The sequence below is a fragment of the Scatophagus argus genome, chromosome 7, assembly GCF_020382885.2.
Source record: "Scatophagus argus isolate fScaArg1 chromosome 7, fScaArg1.pri, whole genome shotgun sequence".
NCBI classification, from domain to species: domain Eukaryota; kingdom Metazoa; phylum Chordata; class Actinopteri; family Scatophagidae; genus Scatophagus; species Scatophagus argus.
This window is the reverse complement of record NC_058499.1, coordinates 1,655,847-1,676,984: the sequence shown is the minus strand read 5'-3', so window position 1 is coordinate 1,676,984 and position 21,138 is coordinate 1,655,847. Positions and strand designations below refer to the sequence as shown.

At 44.3% G+C, this 21,138-nt stretch overlaps 1 protein-coding gene across 5 annotated transcripts in view; it reads left to right on the top strand.

The window, feature by feature from the left end:
* Positions 1-21,138, top strand: part of cadps2 (Ca++-dependent secretion activator 2) — a 129,950-nt gene that overhangs the window by 97,148 nt on the left and 11,664 nt on the right. For 2 of the 5 annotated variants that reach the window (XM_046393067.1, XM_046393064.1), the window contains exons 19-25: positions 2,497-2,638; positions 3,711-3,830; positions 7,917-8,072; positions 8,405-8,552; positions 11,211-11,225; positions 14,074-14,148; positions 14,905-14,988. In XM_046393067.1, coding sequence (XP_046249023.1) covers positions 2,497-2,638; positions 3,711-3,830; positions 7,917-8,072; positions 8,405-8,552; positions 11,211-11,225; positions 14,074-14,148; positions 14,905-14,988 — 740 coding nt within the window. Of the gene's footprint in view, positions 1-2,496; positions 2,639-3,710; positions 3,831-7,916; positions 8,073-8,404; positions 8,553-11,210; positions 11,226-14,073; positions 14,149-14,904; positions 14,989-15,183; positions 15,217-21,138 lie in introns of all 5 variants that reach the window. The other 3 variants (XM_046393068.1, XM_046393066.1, XM_046393065.1) reach the window with 3 other exon arrangements.

The window sequence follows — 21,138 nt, the reverse complement described above, 5'->3', positions numbered from 1 at the left end:
AGAGCTTTCAGCTGTGGACTGAAATCAAACCGCTAATAAATCTGCCACCGCCGTGTCGCCGACAGAAGTAACACGCAGCTGAATTTGACCTTTTTTCGCCTGCCCATCTGTTTGACTGACAGTTTATTGATTGCTGAGGTGACTTGGAACAAAGTTGCTTCAGTGTAAAAATATCTTTGACTACTTTTGCTGTCTGTCTGTAGCTTAACTTAGCTTCATTTCACTGCATGGGAGCATCATTTAATGCACAGTAACTGGTAGCTTAGCTCACTGCACTTTCCAAGTCGCAATCGCCTAAGCTTTATTAACATAACACCTCAAACACCAGAGTTTATCCGAGGTGCTTTACAGTAATAGATGAGGTCAAGGAGTGTAAAATTTTACAAACTTATTTTAAATCCTAAATAAAACACTGCCTAAGCAGCAGATGGGATTTCATTGCTCACAGCTTATACAAGATCCTTCAGAATCATTTTTCATCTATTTTGTTTGTGTTTCTGGACACGCAGCAACAAATGATGTGATTTCAGGAATAGGGAAACATTTCTTGCTGTGTGCTTTCCTGCATCTCAAGGTCCCAGCAGTGGGAATAAAACACTAAACGACAACTGTGGAAGCTTTAAATTAAAACCTAAACGTTGCACTGCTGTATTTCAGGCTATCGTAGCGTTTGCTTCGCTGATAAACTGCATCTCACTGTTGGGATTTTGTTTGACTGCCGGAGAAGAATCTCGTCTCATTGTTTCCTCAATCCAAGCCCTCCCTCGGCTTTGTCTCGGAGCCAGCGGGAATTTGGCGAGATGTGAGGCGTTATTTAACATGGCTGATGCCAAAGTCCCTCCAATACAGTAACAGACAGGCAGGCAGATAGACAGACAGCCCAAGGGCACCGTTGGGAACAAAAAACTCATTTCATTATGTGAAAAAACCCACAAATCTCTCTCTCTCTCTCTTTTTTGTGGCTCATATCTTTTATATTTTTTCTAATTACTATCCTCTGTTAATGCCGTAATTATTCCAAGTGTCACAACACGAGTCAACTCAAATTGGAGCGTAATGAGGCAATAGACAAAGTCTAAGCACAGAACAAGCGAAATCATAGCTTTGACTGTTTGTGCAAGTGAGGCCTTTCCTTTCATGATTGTGTCTGAAGTGAGAAGAATTCGTTTGAATTTGATCCCAATCAGATACGAGGGGAGCGAGGTTTAAAGTACAATGAAGTCACTGTGCAAATTGCTTTCTTTGAAGCTCACAATGACAAAATATGAACAATCCTTGACTTTTCTGATTGTTTGCGGAGCTTTTTTTAATATTTAAATTGTTGAGAAAGATCAACAAAGCCGCCGCAGTGACTGCCATTCGGCTGATCTCGGGTGACATGACTCGCTATCTCATCGACTCTTTGAGGATTTTCTTCAACAAGTGTATTATCTCTCAGTTGTTCTTTAGAATATTTAAATGCTCACTTGATTGTCACCGTGCGAAGGCGAGCGGTTGCGAGGGAGGCTGGTTGACTCTCCGGAGGGCAAAAAGGCTAGTGTTAATCATGACGGAGCAGAGCGAGAGGAATTAAAACTAATGACGTCCTGAGAGACCAGCCTGCTCGCTTCTCACCCAGCTCTCTCCGTCTTTGTCTCTCCTCCCGTGGACTGTTACCGTCCCTCAGGATTCATCTGTCTGTGGAACAGGCTTTCTCAAACCTACAAGGAGGGGTTGGGTTGGCAAACCTGCACAGTCACATTTAATCCTGCAAGAAGCCCTTCTGCCATACAAACTCTACCTTTGTGAGACTTGCCACGTTCAGGTTCGGTCGAGAATTTTTCAGCTTATAATTTCTTATCAGAAGCAGAGTTTTATGAGCAAAATTTGGGTTCGCCTTCCAAACGGAGGCCAGTACACCACACATGATGTGAAACATGATGTTCAGGTCAGGACTCCAGCGCAGTCCAGTGCAGCTCTTTCACACCAAACTGCGAAAAATGTCACACTTATTGAGGTATTCACTCTCTCGCCTGATAGACTGACACCAATCACATATCTGTACATTAAATATGAAACCAGTTAGCTTAGCTTAGGAAAACGACTCCCCCCCCAGTGTTTCCGAATGGTGTTATTGTCGGCACTGCTGTTGTAAAGGCAAACAGATTGCTAATGCTAGCAGCCATTTGTTTGTTTGTACAGACTTGGACACAACACTGCAGCTCTCTCCATCAAGTGAACGCCCATCCATTCACTCTTGTTTCACCCTGGTTTCTGTCACTCTCCCTCTTCGTCTTCCTTGCCTCCTGCGTCATTGGGGGTCGATCAGTTACATCAAAGAGAGCTCTCACAAATCCACCAAAGTTACACGGGGTTTGAGATCTGTCTCGTATCTGTCCAGTAAATGTAACTCGGTGTAATCTGTGCTGTACTAGATTAAATCTGAAACACTTCATTTGGGGACAGGGTTGTGTGATGCAGTCTCAGCTGGTCTTCTTTTGTCCCCACCTTCCACAGCTCACCTGTGCAATGGGATGTTCCACAAACACCTGCAGGACCTGTTTGTCCCCCTGGTGGTGCGCTACATCGACCTAATGGAGTCGTCCATCGCCCAGTCCATCCACCGCGGCTTTGAGCAGGAGACCTGGCAGTCTGTCAAGTAAGAGTCCTCTCGTCTCTGTCCCGCCAGCATGAGTGATCAGCGTTTTGAGTTTTTGACCCTACTGCACTGTACCACGTGGCCTCAGCTTGTTATTTCTAGACTTTAACGGGTCCAGATAACATAAAGCATTGATTTAGCGATGTGCAGGTCAGGAGACGTTGAAGTTAAAAGTGTTTAGAATAATTGTAATAAAACCGCTGGTCAGTGATTGGGGCACTGTGGGCTGCAAAGTGTGGCCTTCATAGATCCAGCTTGTCCCATCGGGCAGATTCTCGGTCTGATTGAAATGTGAGGAGCTTGAGGTCCACCTTGAACTTCTTGGGGTGTTCCTCGGTCGTGATTTTGCAGTATGGCAGGGTACATCGTCTTCGGGTTGAGGGGGGATGCTGTCATCAGGGAATGCTGTTGCCATGAAGGAATGTACTGCTTGGTCTGCCGCGGCGTTTGGGCAGTTGCCTCATCTCAAAGAAACATCTGGATGAATGGCTGCACTCAGGGATTCCCAGCACAACACTGCATTGTAAGGAGATGATCAGTGTTATTCACTTCATCTGTCGGCGGGTTTAATGCTGTGGCTAATCTTTGTAATCCTCGTCCCGCACTGTACGTGAACTCGGTCAGTCGTGTCTCATTGTCTTTTTACCTCCTGTTTACCGTCAGCGGTGATGGTTTGTCGGCGGGCGACACTGACTGCCGCATGAATGTAGCAGAAACAATAAAAGACGTGGCAACTAAACAAGGCAGTCGAGGGACAAAAGGAGGCAGAGCTGAATGTACACAGCAAGGACACGCTGCAGTCGGGAACAATGTGCTTAGAGCGGCACTCTTTAACAAAAAGCACCTAAACTGAAGGAAAAGAGTGAATAGACGTAAGCTGAGACTTTTCTGTGTTTTATTGCTGTTTGCTATTGATCAGTTACTTCAGGCAGAACGAGTGGCTGCTATTGTCTGTCACTATTGTTCTGTTTGTGTTTGGTGGTGAAAAGCGCCCGCCATTAATGTCATACTTTTTCTCTTTTTTAACATTTTCCTTTTCCGCCATCGATCAACGCCGCCACTGACCCAGCAGGTCGTTAACTAACAATCTAGCGAGCGTTCCTCTTCCCAAGGTCCCCAGCCTCCCCCTCACGCTGCCACAGATGCCCAGCTTCTCGGCACCGGCCTGGATGGGACCGCTGTGTGAGAACACGTATGTATAACGGGAGGGTAGACGAATTTGAACCCAAACAGACCCAAAGACTGGACCAAGACCAGTACCAAGCCAGTACCAAGACCTTTGTTTGTCATTTTCTCCCACTAGAAAGCCTACTTAAGCCATTTGGTCTGTTCTAAATTACATTTCTCTGACTGTTACGTTCATTACACACTAGAAAACCAACTCGTAACAGATGAAAAATGAAGTTAGTCAGGTAGTATTGACTTCCTGTCTCCCAGGTGGGTGGGGTTGCCTCTTCCCCCACTTGGGAATCCCCATTGGGCATTTTTAACACAAACTCATTACTGAAGACTTTTGCTTGTCCATATCAAACCAATACAACCCTGAATACAGTCAGTCGGTTGTATTGTGGGCTTCTTACATACTGCCATTTCTGGAGCCGCTGACTTGGTTGAAAAGGACTGAAGGACTATAGAGAACTTGCTGGCTAACTCAGGCTCAGTAAGCAGTGAGCTGGCAGGCCAGATCTCTAACGGTAATTCACTACGTTTTCATTGGCTGACTACCCACGAAGCTGTTGTTGCTTATTTTAAACTTTTCAAGCCCTGCACCTTGTAGTCAGACCTGAATCAGATCAGAAGTGGACCAAAGACTTGGGTCAGTTCATGTCAGGTCTTTGGGTTCTCGGGACTCAGGTGTGGATGAAGACCTCTACCCCGGACTGTCCTCCATCTGTCCTGAAAGCTCAGAGTGGCGTCGCAGCTCTGTTTCGATGTGCCTGTCTGCATGTTTGTCCAAGAGTCCACATCACTAAAATGAAACTTTTTTTGCCTGTTAAGTTTTCTGTTGTAGAAACATTTTACTCAAATCCACAAAAACTTTGTCGTGTCGTTGAGTCCTATTCCTTGAAATCGAAGCGCATGCAGCATTACAGTCGTGTGAATGTGCCAGGCTCAGCATGAGAGGGCGCTTTGTGGTTTCAAATTGCCTCAGCGACACCGTGGCTCTTTTGTCAGCGGGGCGCCGCCTGCATGCGATTGCTCCTCAGGGACTCATTGGTGAAGATTTTATTGTGTGTCTTTGTGCTGTGCAGTGTGCATGTCACAGTAAGAAGCATATCATTCTAATGATAACACAATGCCTAAATTTTCCATTGCAGCTTGCAAGGAATAAATTTACCTGACATCTTGTAAGTTGAGTGATGGAACCAAACCAGCCTGCTCATGTTTTCCTACAAAATGTCGTCTTTATCAGAACATAATCAAGTATGCAAAACAAAATAAAGAAGTTCAGTTTTAACTCTTTCGCGGCACATCTGATACATTTTTCCATACTTTAAGTTAGTATTGTTTTTAAGATCTATTGTTTATGAGGTGCTTTTTTTACCTGGCAAACAGCTGATTATGAATCCAAATACTATCCATGAATTCAGATGTTAGATCACGAGGCTCTCACTACACCTTATAAGTACATATTACACAGGACAGATAAGTAAACTGTAAAACATAAAAAACAAAACATTCTTAAAGTTCTCTTCTTAATTCTTAAAGTCATTTAAAATAGATTCAAATCCCACACAAAATATATATATAAATATATGTAAAGATTCATCTCAGCTTGTCTTATCGCACCGGCCCACTCTGAAGGCCAGTACCTATTGATAGGGGAAAAGTTATATAAAATGATTTAAAAAGCAGGAGAAACAAAGAACACATTAAATCTGGTTAAAGCCTGTTAACACATCTGGTTAAGACCCGGCGACGTCAGGCTGAGTCGAGCTCACAGGAAGTCAGTCCGCAAAGCTGTGGCGACTTAAAGATGGTGAGGAAAATATTCATAACACGCTGACATTACATAATGATAGTGTAGACGTCTGGATTTTAAAACAAAGAGATGCTAAAAGACAAAACACTCAGCTGAGCTGCATCCTGTTCACCCTGCTGCCCACTGACAACAGATACACGAGTATCCGCTGCCTTACCAGCAGACAGCAGAGGCTTCCTCATCCTCTACACTCGGCCTTTCAAAAGTTTATTTTTTATTCATACATTATATTATATAGTTCTTATTTTCTATGGGTAGCAGAGGAAGCTGAGCTTTGATATATCGTCATATACTGTAAAATTACATGAATCTTTGACGGGTTTTTCTTGAAAGCAGTGGCCATCAGTTGTTCTGACCTTTGCTGGAGAAAAGAAAAGAGGAGCCTTGACTTCTGAAAGCTGACTCTACGCAGTTTTTTTAGTCAAGTGAAAATCTCATTTTCTGGCCCCACCTTCTTAGACATGAGAATCTGCTGCTTTTCTCTGTGTTACATCTTTGTAAACTTTGGGTGTTGGACTGTTCGGACAGAACAAGACATTTGAAGACACTTTGCTAGACATAATAGTCAATTTTCAGTAATTTTGGACATTTACTCGACTAAACGATGAATTGTTAAAACCCCAAATAAATGATGAATCAATATTGAGAATAACTATCAGTGAGAGGTGGGAGATTTGAAGTGAATTCAGCCTGTTTCGTGTTCGTGTGTCTGTCAGTCTGCAGCAGAATGTGCAGGGCTAGCGGCCACGTTGGGGCCACCAACGCTCGACCACGAGGCCGGTTGAGACTGTTTCTTTAAAAGGCTCCTCAGTCCGACTCCCCCCAGCCTTTCCCACAACACAGACCACACTGTTCCTGTACCTCGCTTCACTTGGCCCTCCTCAAGCCAATGAAAAAAGAGAGAGAAAAAAAAGCTGGCACTTCATTAGCGAGCACAGACGGGCGAGTGGGATCGTCCCGTTCCCCGGGGAGCGGGGCGGAGCGCGCTCAGAGAAGAGCACCGCTAATTAGACATGAGGGGGATAGCCACCGAGTGTTTAATTGCACCACGGACTCAGCCCAAACGTTTATTCCTGTGCGCCACTTGTTAAGGTAACAGTCTTTTAAAGGCGAAGTGAGAAAAGTGAAGGAGTGAGTGGAGCTTGTTTTAACCCCCGTCCTCCTCCTCCCCGTCGCCCTCCTCCATCCTCCTGTGGCTGTCATTCTAGCCGGTCGCTGTACACTTGGATGTCGGTGGCGGCGAGCGTTGCCATGTGTTGCTGTGTAACCTGCGTGCAGGGGAGAAGGCGGGGAGACGTCCATCTGTCCCTCATTCAGCCTGGTGCTGCATTCACTGACTGTGAGCACACCAAAACCTGTTGAACCTGAATGCACACGTCTCAAACCAGTATTTATTTTCCTCGGGAGAAGATCATGCCGTTTACTCGTCACCACTGATTGTACCAAACAAGACAGGATTGTATTGGTTAAATCTGTCGTACACATAAAACACAAAATGGAAATATTCTGCCTCTCTGCTGATCGTCTTTCAAGTCAGCTGCTTCAGTTCTGAGATTTATTTTCATCCCTTCTTTTTTGGGAATCAATTTTCTGCGGAGTAATAATATCCTGGCTTTAATATTCAGCTGCTCTCAACGTTGTGTTTACGAGTCATGTTGTCCCAGAGAGAAGGCGAGATAGCAGATATGTTTGGTATTTCCTCTCACTGGTGTCCCGATGTACCAGTACTGACGATAACTGTGATGTCTCGCTGTTCATGATCATATTCATTCTGTGCAGTGAGTTTGATGATGTTAGCAGGAATTCTTCTGGATAATCATGTCATGAAAATGTGATATTGTGACATCTCTAAAAAGAAACGAAATGAAATCGGCGTGCAACACTGTGAGAACATCCCCACTTCCTGTCCTCTGTCAGCTGTTGTAGAGAAACGAAGAATGAGCCGGGTCGTCCCTCCTAAGGAGTGCGTAATGTACAGTAACCACTTCATTGAATACGTAAGAACGTATAAAACAAACAAATATATTCAGTTTGAAGTTATCTAAAGTAATTTATCACACGCACAGCAACACATCAAACACAAATCCACAACGAAAATGTCTCCGTTACCGGAGGAGGAGGAGGTGAAGTTGGTGCGACGGGTTTCAGAGTGTCCCTCGAGTGAAAGTGCCATCACTGTAAGAAAGAGAGGAAAAGTAGTGAGCGTCCCTGGATTCTCAGTAAACACAACACGTCCGTGAAAAAGTGTGTGTCCACTGTGTCCAGTTAATAACCGTGTCCGTCCCCACCCTGCAGCAACGGCTCGGCCACCTCGGAGGATTTGTTCTGGAAGCTGGATGCTCTGCAGATGTTTGTGCTGGACCTCCACTGGCCTGAGCCTGAGTTCGCCAAACATCTGGAGCAGAGACTCAAGCTGATGGCCAGCGACATGATGGAGGCCTGCGTAAAGAGGTGAAGCTTCACATCTCGCGCAGGAACACAACACAACAGAAATATGAACCTCCAGTCACAAGCAGCCAGTATGTGAAGAAAACTTCACAAAGCGCTCAAAACTAACCTTCCTTTTGAAGTTCGTTAAATATTTCTGAGGACTTTTATTAAATGGCACATTTTATGCCTTTGTGTTGGTGATAGCTGTAGCTGGAGGGATTATGTTTTTGGATTGTCCAATTAATAGTTTTGGAAAACATCAAAAACTTTTGCAAAAATGTGTCACAGTTTAATAAAAAGGAAAAAATGCATCATTTTGTCATGAAAACCTTTTTTTGTGTTTCATCCTTCAGAACAAAATCTGCATTTGATACCAAAATGCAGAAAGCAAGTAAGTCGACGGACTTCCGGGTGCCGCTGTCGGTCTGCACCATGTTCAACGTGCTGATGGACGCCAAGAAGCAGTGCTCCAAGCTCTGCGTGCTGGACACGGGTCAGGAGGTCAGTAACGTGACTGATTACACTGAAGAGGAAAATAATTCTTCTTTTCACACTTCAGCATAAACATCACCTGAGCCCACAAGTTCTTCACAAGCTCATAATGAGGACGGGATGTCTTTGTATTGAACGTATTCCGAATATCACAATAAAACCATCACGCAACGTCCGGATTAACACAGCATCTTCAGACCAGCAACGTTAGCTGCATGAGACAGAAGTCCAGAAGCATATTCAAAGCACCGACACAAATAGAGACGGCTGTCGTGTCTCCACTTCCTCCCACTGTACAAAGTTAAAGCCAACATACACAGGACAAGAGGCCTGCCATCTTGGTGATGTCATTTGGAGCCAGAGTCTGTGCAGAACGTTTCGGTGCTCTTGGGAGCATGTCGGTCGTATTGACTCCAGACTTGAGTAATTTTATGGTACGATAATCATCTCAGAAAATATCACAGTACACAGTATTACACAGTTACTGTTATTATTATTGTTATCAAATTAGTATTATATTGTTATCATAGTATTTTTTAATAGCACTAATATAGTAGAATTCTGTCAGCAAATGTACAGTTTTCTTATTTCTAAGTTCACCAAAAGTGAAACCTTCTTAAAATCTCTGCATGGAATCTTTCGTCCTTCTTAAGTGATAAATTAAATTTTCTGTGATTCCAGTCAGCTGATGTGATCTGATTTCAGAACTCGAGAATAATAACGTGAAGCTCGTTGGAACCGCAGTTGCAGCAGGAGGAACGATCTCCACGTTGCCAGACAGTATTTTTCTTGGCTGAATATCAGACTGACGGATGGGAGTTTGTATTTTTCAGTTTGCGTCTCACATTTCGCTGTGAGAGCTGTTGTGGGGCGCGAGCTTCTGAAACCCTCCGTCGTCTTTTATTTTCAGCCTCGCACCGAACAGGTCGAGTCAGACTGTCAGGGCAGTCACTAAAACGTGACTGCTTCTCTCCAAACATCCAGCAGACGGCGAGTTCAGGTGTATTTGTGTTCACTTGAAGCGGCCAAACGCTCGACACGAGCTGTTAAATGGATGACCGTGAGGCCTGAGTGAGACGGCAGCCTTGGCGTGGCTGAGAGCGAAACCCTTGGCCGCTGGCAGTCTTGACAGGGAGCTAAGCTCGCTGTTCTCTTAACCTTCAGCTTCCTCTCGTCTCCAGCTTCCACCACTAGAAAACACCATCTGTTCACTTGTTCCTGCATTCAAACAGTGAATATCTGCCTGCGGAGAGACGCTCTATAGACGGCATCCACGTGCAGACTGGATCTCACATCACACTGATGTGTGTTATTGACGATTTTCAAGCTGCAGCTCCATTGCAGACGCGATAGACTGCAAAGATTATTGAATGATTGCTGCAGTGCTGCCCATCAGTTAGAAGATATTCCCGCTATTTTAGTGGAATGCAGAAAAGGTCAACTGCTTAACCGATTAGCTGCAAGTTGAATTAAAATACATCAGAAATCCAAACATAAGCATGCAGTGTGTTACTGTCGTAGCCGGTGGAGGTGAAGCTGGTTTGAAGTCAGTTTTATGCTGTTGGGTGGTTTCCTTTACAGCGTGAGCCTTATTTTAAAGCAAGTAGCTCATCTAAAGCCGTCGAGTCGTAGTGATGGGGTAAAGGGTTACATAAAAGCCCCAGCTCAACCCCACCTCTGTGTCTCCACCATTAATGAGTAGACGTAATGAAACAAAATGAGACAAACTGACAAACAATGGCTGCTTGGTTTCACACGGAAAATTAAGCTAATGTGCAACAAAGAAATGCTGTTGCTGGCTGACTTTTTAAGGTTTTAAGCTTGTTCTGAAATGAGGACTGAAGCGCTAATTGTTAGATGCTCGTCATCATCCTCACTGGCTGATGATCCATGTAAAAGAAACAAGTAACCAATCATGAGCCAGCTGCCATCAGAGAAATAATAACAGATTTAACATCTTGATATTTCTTTCTGTCCACTTGACAGACTTCTGGGTTTCCAAACACAACAAACCTCCATTTGACATTGTGTTGCATTAAAATGTTTAATTCAGCTTGTCAGGTTGAACTTCATTCAGCCTAAAAACTGAAAAATCTGAATAACCTTGATGATTAAATGTTCAGCGCGTTTGACTGAGGACGTGGTTTTGTCCGATTCGCTCTCAGGAGTGTTGAAAAGGAGAAAAGCTTTCTCAACTCGCCTGCTTTCTGCTGGTTTTTACATATTTCATTTATTTCAGCTGACAACTGCAGACACAGCAGGAGCCACAGAGACTGAATAACGTGATAACGTTTGGTTTTGTATGTCACACAAGAGATGCACATTCTGACAATTGCTCTTCAATTCATTGTCACCATCCAATGTGTGTGTGCTGTTGGGCAACACGACTTTTACGCTCGACGTTTGATTCAAGGCCAAAGCTATGATGGAGATGAAAAGTTAAGAAAAACTTAAAGCACATTAGGTGGAAGGATTATTCCACAATCATTTCTGTGGACATGTGATTCCTTTGAAAAGATTAACCTTTGAACTTTTTTTTTTTATAATTTAATTGAAAAAGTGAAGAAATGCTTTTAATGTTCCTGGCTGACTGGGTTTGCCCTCTTTTCTTTGTCCTCTCTTGTCCCTCATGTCCATGTGTCCTGCACATCATTGTTTGATTCCCAGATTGACAAACAATGGGTAAGTCCCTCCATTTGTTCATCTCCTTCTTCCCCTCACACTTCTCCACACAAGCTACACCTGCAGAAAACATTTCCTTCTATTGAACTCCAAATGCAAGTCAATAACTTTTCAATCGAAGAAGTCAGGAGGCTTCAGGAGGTGAGAGACTTTCATTTTAGTTTTCTCCTGTAAAAGATGAGCCTTTCTCGGCGGTAGCGGCGCCCACTCGTGGTCTTGGAGAGCCCCACCACTGAATATTGTCCCATCATTCCCTCCTTACACCGCAACACATCTCAACTGGCTGGACCATTGACATATATAAAGATGGCCGACATGTCTCCACTTCCTCCCACTGTGCAAAAGTGAAGCTCGAATATCCCTGATACGAGCGCAGCCATCTTGTTCTGATGATGTCATTTGGAGCCAGAGTCTGTGCAGTAGTTAGTTTGGCTCATGTCCCATCTGCTAACATGGAGGGTACTGCAGCCAGCCACCAGGGGGCGTGCATATGTTTGGGCTTCACAGCTCTCAGGTCATCCATCTTTATACACAGTCAATGGACTGGACACACCTGAGATCCTGCTACTCACCTGTAAAGCATAGAAAACTGAAAACAGGCAGGTAAGAAGCTTGTAGGCTCTCGTTCGTATTAAAAATCAAACTTTTCAGATCCTGACAGCAGTCCCGCACCATCTACATTAGATTCAGTCTGTTTCATTTTCCTTCCTTTGCTTTTCTTCTGTTTCTTGGTGGTAAATTTTCAAGGCTGTAATGTTAAACTGTTGCTTTGTTGTCAAGCAGAAAGTTTCATCAGTTATTCCTTCTCTCTGTTTGCCACAGGTGGTGTGTTTGAAAGCTCATCCTCCATATTTATTCCTTCCTTCTCTGGGTGTTAAATTATCAGACGACAGCAACACAGTATGCTCTGTTTGACATCAAATCCACGTGCAGTTTACCCCCCCGGGAAACGCTAGACAGAAATTGCCCTTCGGTTTGCTCACGGCGTGCAGGTATCCTGTGTAAGGTTCTGCATCGCCGCCGCTGGTCGAAAGTAAAGCTAACTAAGTTTCGGCCTCATATCGATCCCGTATGTGACTGACACGAGCAGCCACCTGCTGCAGAAGTTTTGGTCGAAAATAAAAACGCCCTCCAACGTTTAAGTTATGGATCAAAGACCTCCTACAGCGTCTGACACAATATGCTTAGAATTTAAGGAAAAAATGGGTCCCACTGATATCACGGTTTTGTACCACTCAGCTCATATTATATGTACTTTAATTATTTGTTGTCCATTTAGTATTTTTGTTTAATTGTTTTATCATAATTTGCCGTGTTATTTAGCTGGAGTTGGAGTGAGATTAGACGAGTTGGAGTTTGTTGGAGTTTTTCCAGCCGACCCCCCCATCCCATCCCCGTTTGTTTGATAATGCAAAATATAATCAACAATTAAATCAAGATCTAATGTTAAAGCTTCAGATGAAACTTTATTGATCTGTCAGGAACATTTCATGAGGCGTCCAGCAGATAAACTGTATAAAGTAATCAAACCCCCTTTGCTTGCTGCTACATTAAACTGATGAACACATGAATGCATCAGTCATTATAATCCAGCCATGTGATAACGGAGTTCGGATGGAAAGCGAGCAGACAGCCTGTACTTGACAGTTTAATCCAGAAGAGAAACTCGTCTGCTGGATTAATTAATCCTGCGTTCTCAGACCTCTGGTAAACTCGGCCGATCAGCTGAAATCAATGAAAATGCTAATCGGTCTGCCGTCGTTTTGTTGCTGAGGTCATTTAAATGGCTGGGGGGGATCCTGTTGAAAATGTGACCCAGTTCAGAATCTAAAACATCTCACAGAGCTGAAGTAGCCACGGTGGCTGCAGCTCAACGACCAGATAAATGTTTTTAAAAGCAATAATTGTTCTTTTCAGTTTTTGCTGCGCACATGGCAAAGACCAAACAATTTCTTCTCCCCCTCTCCGCTTTTTTATGGCTGCCTTTTTAGAGAGAAAGAAGGCGAAAGCAGCAATGTTAATTGAGGTAAGAAGCAGAAAAAAAGAAAAGCTCTCAAGATTTGCCAAAAAAATTCAGAGTGCTGAAAGAGAGCTGCCATTTTGTGGACTTGGAGGGAAAAAAACCACACAATTAGGGCTGGCGGCGGTGACCTCCCTGGACCCACAATTTGTCAGCGATCCGCGCGCTTTGTTGATTGAAATTTTTAATTTGGGTGTTCTTTAGACGGCCAGTGAAAGGGCATTGTCGCCAAGAGATGAACTCCCCTGCTGATGCTGCCATTCAGCGCTCAACCCGAGCCTTTTTTTCTCGCTCCTTCCTTCAAGGGAAAAGGTGCCATGAATATGTTTTCGGGGGGGCCAAACGAGACATGAAATGGCGGATTAATTGAATCTTGTGTGAGCCTTTGGTCCTCGCAGCTGGACCGGTGCTTTAGAGAAATACAAGGCTGCTCTAATTGTGGGGAGCTGCACAAAAAGTATCCTTCAGATTCCTTCGCTTCTCCAGCACAGACGGGAATGTCAGTCAGCCACATAATGGTCCTATTAGCTGCTTAACTCAGCGGCGTTACACGGATGGGAAGGTTTTTCACGCCTCGCCGTCCCGGGCGGTGTGTGTGTGTGTGTGTGTGTGTGTGTGTGTGTGTGTGTGTGTGTGTGTGAGAGGACTTGATGTTCACACTGCGTGTTGTAGGTTTTTATTTCTGTCTTTTGCAGCACAGACAATGCTGTTGTTCTGCATCAGGGAGGCGAGGACTCATTTTTGGCCTTTGCATCCCATCAGTTTTCTGAAAATAATAAAATATTGCTTTTTGTCTCCCCTCCCTCACCCCCCACCTCCCCCTTGCAGCAACAGTACCACTCCAAAATAGATGTTCTGATTGACGAGGCGTTCAAAGACATGATTTCCTGCCTCGTCTCAAAGGTAAATTTGTTTTTATCCTTGCTCTCAACATTTCTTTACTTTGTGGCTTCTTTTGATTTCTCGATGTGGGAGACGAATCTCTTTTTAATAACATTTCAGATATTTGTCCTGTCGTTTTCTTAATATTTACTCTTACTTCCAAATACATTTTTGTCATAACTCTTGTTAAATCTGACGCATTTGGTAATACTGATTTCATTTTAAATTTGTTTTGTTATTTGTGTTAATGTTTTTGGGGGGGATGTTTACGTCTGCTTTAACTTTTTAATTATTATTTTTTTAATTTTTCTCATTTCTTTTTTTTGAAAAGAAGAATCTTAAAAATCTGGTTTCAATTTTTTTGAAATGGAGGTTAATTTTTTAACATTATAGATATGTAATATATATATGTGTGTGTGTGCGTGTGTGTATATTATAGACTTTTTGGTTTTAATTGAATCATTTTTAATTTGGTTGACTTTTGTTCTTGCTGTGTTGCTTTCCACTGATGAACACGTTGAGTATTTTCCTCCTCCTCTGAGAATATTTCCACCTCTTTCTGATGTGAAACATCATTTTCTGTTTTGTTACGTTGAAAATAGACAAAAAGTGATTTGGCGCTGTCTAAAAACCATAGGAGTATTACTTTAGAAAATTATTCTCAGGCTCTTTTTAAAATAAAATAAAACGTAAAGAGCTGCAGACAGAAGTGACTCGGTGAGAAGCTTCTGTGCTGAAGGCAGTAAGCTGTTGTGTCGCCTCCCTGTTTGTCTGCAGTTTGCTGCTGTTTTAGACGGCGTCCTCTCCAAGCTCTCGAGATACGATGAAGGGACATTCTTCTCTTCAATCCTCTCTTTCACAGTGAGTAGCCATGTTTTTTGTTCCTGGAAACAGAGAGCGTCGAGCTGTTTCTTTCTCCGCTCGCAGAGGCAACCTGTTATTTGCTGGAAACCAGACCTTCCCAGCTGAACTTCAGCGTCATTGTTCTTCTTCTACTTCTCCTTCTCCTTCTCCTTCTCCTCCCCCCGACCTCCTCCTCCTGCCTCCCCCCAAAAGGTGAAAGCAGCTGCCAAATACGTGGAAGTCCCCGTGAGTCCGACGATCTGCCTGCTGTTTTGTCGTTCACCCTGTCCGTCTCAGTCGGTTTCCATATTTGTGTTTCCATCCGAAGCGTCGGCTGGAAAATAAAGCAGCCTGGAAATGCAAAGAGGCCGCGCTTTGCATTCAGCCGCAGTCATGTGCTTGTTGGGTTTTTTGAGTTTGTCATCGTACGGTTCTGCACTCGTGTGAAACATTAAGAAGGTTTTTATTCCATCTGCAGCTCCAGAGCCAAAGATCACACAACAATCCTAATTAATTGCACTCCTGTCCTTGGAGATGTGTTTTGCTGAAGTGTCGGTTCGTGGGCGGCGGCGTTCGGGTGTCGTGCGGTTAATGAACGGCAGCGGCGTGGCAAAGATCAGGGGCTACGGCGAGCGGGAGGAGGAGACGACGTCGTGAACGACTCAGGAGTTAAAGTGTGGAGGTGATGAGGCGTTAACGTTTGGCAGCGTTCGAGGTGTGAAGGAGGGAGAGTTTAAATCTCCAGAATTAGAACTCACAAAGATAAGGTGACCCCCCTCATCTTCCAAAGTGATTAACAGCTCAAAATTAACAAAGTACAATTCCTCTGCGATTCGTGTTTTTGCATGTTTTACGTTTCCTCGTCTCTTTCGTATGAATTCTGGCACTTTTTAAAAGCATCCACTGGGATTAAAGACACAAAATCAAATTTTTTTTCCAGACCTATCAGGCTTCAGTCCAAACAGAACAAAACACTGTGGAGGAGAAATTCACACAAAATGAAAATTAATACAGAAAAAACAAAAGTGAGTTTTTCCCCGTCTCACTCTGTGCAGGCTGTAATTAAATGTTTTTGACCGCTGTAATGAAATATATTTCCTATGCGAGTTCATTTCTATGATTGTGTGATCATTTGTTCACTTCCTAGAATTGTGTCATTTTTTTATTTTATTTCACTTTTTGATTATATTTAATAATTGTCTGTCCTCGTGTGTCGGCCCTGCGATTGACTGGCGACCAGTCCAGGGTGAACCCTGCCTGTCGCCCGTAGTCGGCTGGGATAGGCTCCAGCCCCCCGGCGACCCTGACGGATAAGCGGTATAGAAAATGGATGGATTATATTTAATAATATGAGATGACTGACAGGAGTGTCAGTCCGTCACACTTCAGCCTCCCTCATTGGCCGAATTCAAACACGTCTTCAGCTTCTAAATAATATTAAAAAGTGCGCTCGTTTTGCACATCGCGAGTCGCGCCCACCGTCACCACAGGAAGTGTCGGTCCGAGTGGTGGATGAGAGACTTGAGAGGACTGACTCCACAGTCATGACTGTACGCTAAATATGAGGCTTCTGAGAGCAGTAGTTGTATGACACGTTACAGTATGTTACATGGTTGCGTACCGTGTTTCATGTTTAACTGGTTAACAGTAACTGGAGTTTCCACCAGCTGTCTTCAGAGGAGCGTCACAGCTGATTGTGTTAATCGTCTAATCTAATCGATGGATAACATGAGAGCTCCCCATTAGTGATGCCTAAACATCTTATCGCCCCCTGGTGGCTGGCTGCAGTACAGCTCATAAGCCCCTCCCCCTCCAAGTTAGCAGATGGGACATGAGCCAAACTAAAAACTCAAAGTAGATGGTTTCTGTCATTTCAGGTCGTTCTTATCACGCTGATGTTTGTTCATGCGTTCATGTTTCTGCTTGGTTTTAATTAGTTATTTGAGCTTATAAAAAGGGGCTTAAACATTATGATAGACAGGTGAGAGCTGCCTCTGATTGGCTCAGACGGGTGTGTGGGCAGGAACTCAGTACCGTGGCTCCATCTCCAGATACCTACTGCACAGACTCTGGCTCCAAATGACATCAAGAGTCAAGATTTTTATTTGCCTTTTGTGCACAAACAAACCAGGCACGTAGGAATTCCTGTGCAGGGCCCTCTCGGAGTCAGGTAAGTTAAGGGAAAGGTTAGGCACATAGTCTAAAAATAGATGTACAAGAATAATTAAGGAAAGAAGTATATGATGAAATAATAACATCATAAATGAATTGTAAATGATGTATACTGCAGAGGAGGTATGACTGCTGTGGACACCAGGGCAGGATGGCAGCGCTTGGCAGAATTGAATTTTGGCTTCACTTTGTCCAGCGGGAGGAGACCCGTCAGCCATCTTTATATTCATCAGCGTTTGAAATACATTGGCCACATCTGTCACAACTTCTTTGTTCACGGCATTTTTAAGAATTAGATGCTAATGTCATAACATAATATAACATAATAATATGTGACACTTTAAGGAGTGAATCTCCACCAGCTGGACACTCGGTTACACTTCAAAAGCCTGAAGGACAGCTCCACTTCTGAGATCCTCCAGGCAGACTTCCATAGTTTGTATGGAATAATGAAAGCATGATCAAATAATTCACAGGCATAATTAATATTTTACATGTACGAATGACTAAATAGAGAGTACAGAATAAACACCTTTAAAGCTGAAATAATACTTTCTGTAGAACTTGTTGTGTTCTGTCGCCTGAAACAAACATTTGAGAACATCCCTGAACAGCTGAGATAAAGAGCAACAACAGTCTCGCCTAACCTCCTTAATCCTCTGCCCTGCCGCTGTCCATCCCACCTATCCCATCATGCTCTCTGGTTCCCGTCCAGACTTCCTCCTCAGCTGCCTCCTCCCCTAAAATTATAATGTAACTGCTACCTTGGCCTTTTGGTCTTTTGTGTGGAGGGAACCTGACTCAGGTAAGCCTCTTTTCCAGATGGGATGAAGAGTGGGGTGGGGGCGGGGCCTCTGCTGGAGGGCTCCGCCTCCCCCACACACCTTGTCACGAAAACATGAAGCATTTGGGAGACTTTCTGCTTCACAGTTAGGACAACTGCACCTGGTTTCTTTATAATTTACATTCAACATGAGATATTTGTGGCTGTCGTCAACACCTTTTAAAAACCCTGACACGTTTCAGATTGGATGACTCTGTGAAAACACAAAATGTTCAGTCACTACAGCCTTCCTGTCCTGACTACGTCAAGGCCAGGAGCATGCTGCAAGCTCCTCGTTATTCATCGTTTTTAGATTTTATCAGTTAGGGTTAGTCAACATCCATTTTGATAGATAGGAAACAACAGAACCAAATCAGAGACTGTCGACGCTGTCATTCAGATCTGCTGTCTTCAACTTAAATTGTCAGCCACATTTTAATTACCTTCAGTAATCCTGAGCTGTTACTGTCACCATCATTTTAGTTAAGTATCGCATTAGAAAAGGTTGATGGAAATGGCATAATAAACAGTGCTGCTGATTGTCACCTCGGATTGAGCCGAGACCAAACGCTGATGTTACTCTGACACTTTCTTCACTTAAACGTTCAGTGTAGGACCTTTACTCGTCGTGCAGTGCTGTGGTAAAGCTGCTCCTGTCCGTGAGTGGCGTCACTCGGCGTGTGTTTTCACGCTGACTCACACGTGTTCAGCAGGTCTGATGTTCTCACGCCTGCACAGCCAACACAGCAGAGACTGACGGCCACACATGCTCGTATCAAACATATGCATAGTGGCGACGCACGAACACAAACATTGGAAGAGCCGTCATCAGCACTGGCTCTTCACCATCTCTAACACGTCGCGCTCCCGCAGGGCCGTGCCAGACGTTTCTGGGGCCCGAAGCGCCGAGAAATATTTAAGATCACATGAACTATTGTCAGTGTGGTCACAGCGTTCCTGTCTGAGTCTGTCTGTAGTTCCTCCCTGCAGCCCAAAGATTTCAGAAAGACAATTTGTCTTCTTTTGCTGCTGCATCAGAAGAATTCAACAGGAAATGATAGCAAGAAAGGCCCTATTAAACAACACTTTTGTTTAATGTGCACTTCGTGGCTGTGTAACCCTTTAACTTGAGCCAAACACACCCCACTTTACTACTATAGATGAAGAATTGAACAATATCAAGTCTGAATGTGACTTTACTTAAAGGAAACATGAGCAAAAATACCAATAATTCTCTGCTTCCCGTTTCTCAAATATGATGATACGATTCTAAATTAAATTTTGTCAGCTGATGGACTCACGAGAGTCCGTCATGAGTTGCTGCTGGAGTTTGTATCGTCATCAGTTAATATTGACTGTGGATGGGCAGAGAATTGACATTTTCTCGCCTGTATGTTAGAGCCATAAACAGATCATTTAACTCATAGTGGGATTGTTATTATTATTTTTGTTGCTGTGACATGCAAACACACATATTTGCACACACGCAACGTGCACCTGGTAGAGAACAAATGAATCCAGGGCAGGAAACGAGGCCGGTAGCGGTGTGTAATTACCCGGCATTTCACCGCCCTCCTCCACTACCCGTTCATTATCCTCCAGCCTCCCCCGCTTCAAGCCATCCACCCCTCCCCGTCTGTATCCAAACGGGAACACCGCCTGATTTTACACTCTCAATTTTTATTTATTTATTTATTTTGTTTTTTTCCTCTGTTAAATGTTGACGAGCAACCGGGCGGCCATTATCCCGGCGCGGAGGGGATTACTGGTGTAACAGTGAAGGAGACAAAACAGACAGAGAGGGCAGAGCGTGACAAGAGCGCCGAGCTGCTTGTATGTCGGGGTTTTTTTCCTTCTTTCTTTCCTGTCGTGTTAAAGTCTTAATCTCGGCGGCTGGAACTGTGCCGGCGTCTCCGATCTGTCATGCTGCTTTGTCACTTCGTCAGAACAAGAGAAAAGAGAGGTAAATGATTGAGACTAAGCCTTAAGGGGATGGAAGGGGGAAAATTGATGTCTCAAGTGACAACAAGGGCAGTAATATGTTGCCAGTGACACACACACACACACACACACACACACACACACACATACGCAGCCTCAGTGCAGCTTTTTCCTCGTGCGTTCACCGTCCACACTCATGCAGATACAGTTTCTCTGTTTAATCCCTCCGTCCACACTATACTTGTTTTTAGTACACTTCAAGGCAGCAACAGTACACAAGTTAATGGACACCAGGACTTTGTCCCCATGTGATGGTGAACACGTGAGAGTCGCTCATGATGTCACGATGTGTGGATGTAAAACCTCTGACGTGCACACGCGGTTTTGAGAAATGTGTCTGCATTAACGTGGACATGACCTGGAAGTGTCTGCTGGGACGGATCAGAGACTGCATGACGAGTCCTGTAACTCACCCGGTGAGACACACCGAGTTCGGTCTCGTCAAGATTTCTAATCGTCATTCGACGATGATCCTCGATCTGCCAGACTCTTACTTCTCTGCTCGCTCCAGAGGATTATGGGGATTCTGACAGGCCTGTCAATCAGCGGGCCTTGAACATAACCCCCCACACGCACACACCAGCTCCCCTTGCAGCCATGTGACCCCACTTTAACCCCTGGTATCTGTCCAGCGGTCTGTCTGAATTAGGGCTGATGTCTGGCTGATGTCGGGCTGTCTCTCGCTGTTCGAGGCCTCTGGAGCAGCTGCTGGACACCAGATGCTGTTCAGTGTGACAAGGCGTGCAGGAGCTGCAGCCGGAGGAATGGTTCAACTGTTAACTTGAAAAATGACAATTAAGTGACGATCAGAGAAGTTGCAGGTTGATTTTTTTTTTTGTTGTCCGTCACAAATGAATTCCTCCACGTTCATCACATCAGCCACGTCCGTCCGTGTTGAAGCGGCCTTGAGAGCCGTCTTTGAACCACCTGGCTGGTTCTCGCCCCCACGGCTGCCTCTTTGCTCGCCAGTCCGCCAAATTCAGGCACTTGATGCGGTTTGTGACTGAGGTGGCGTTCAGACGATGCAGCTGACTGTCAGGATCCTGGTCCCCTCCCCCTCCTCCAACATTAGCATGTGGCAGCTTGTGTTACGTTACTTTAAGGAGCAAAAGGTTGCAGTCCCAAATTTGTAATCAGTTTCCAACCTGCCTTTTGCCTTTAAGTGAAGCCAG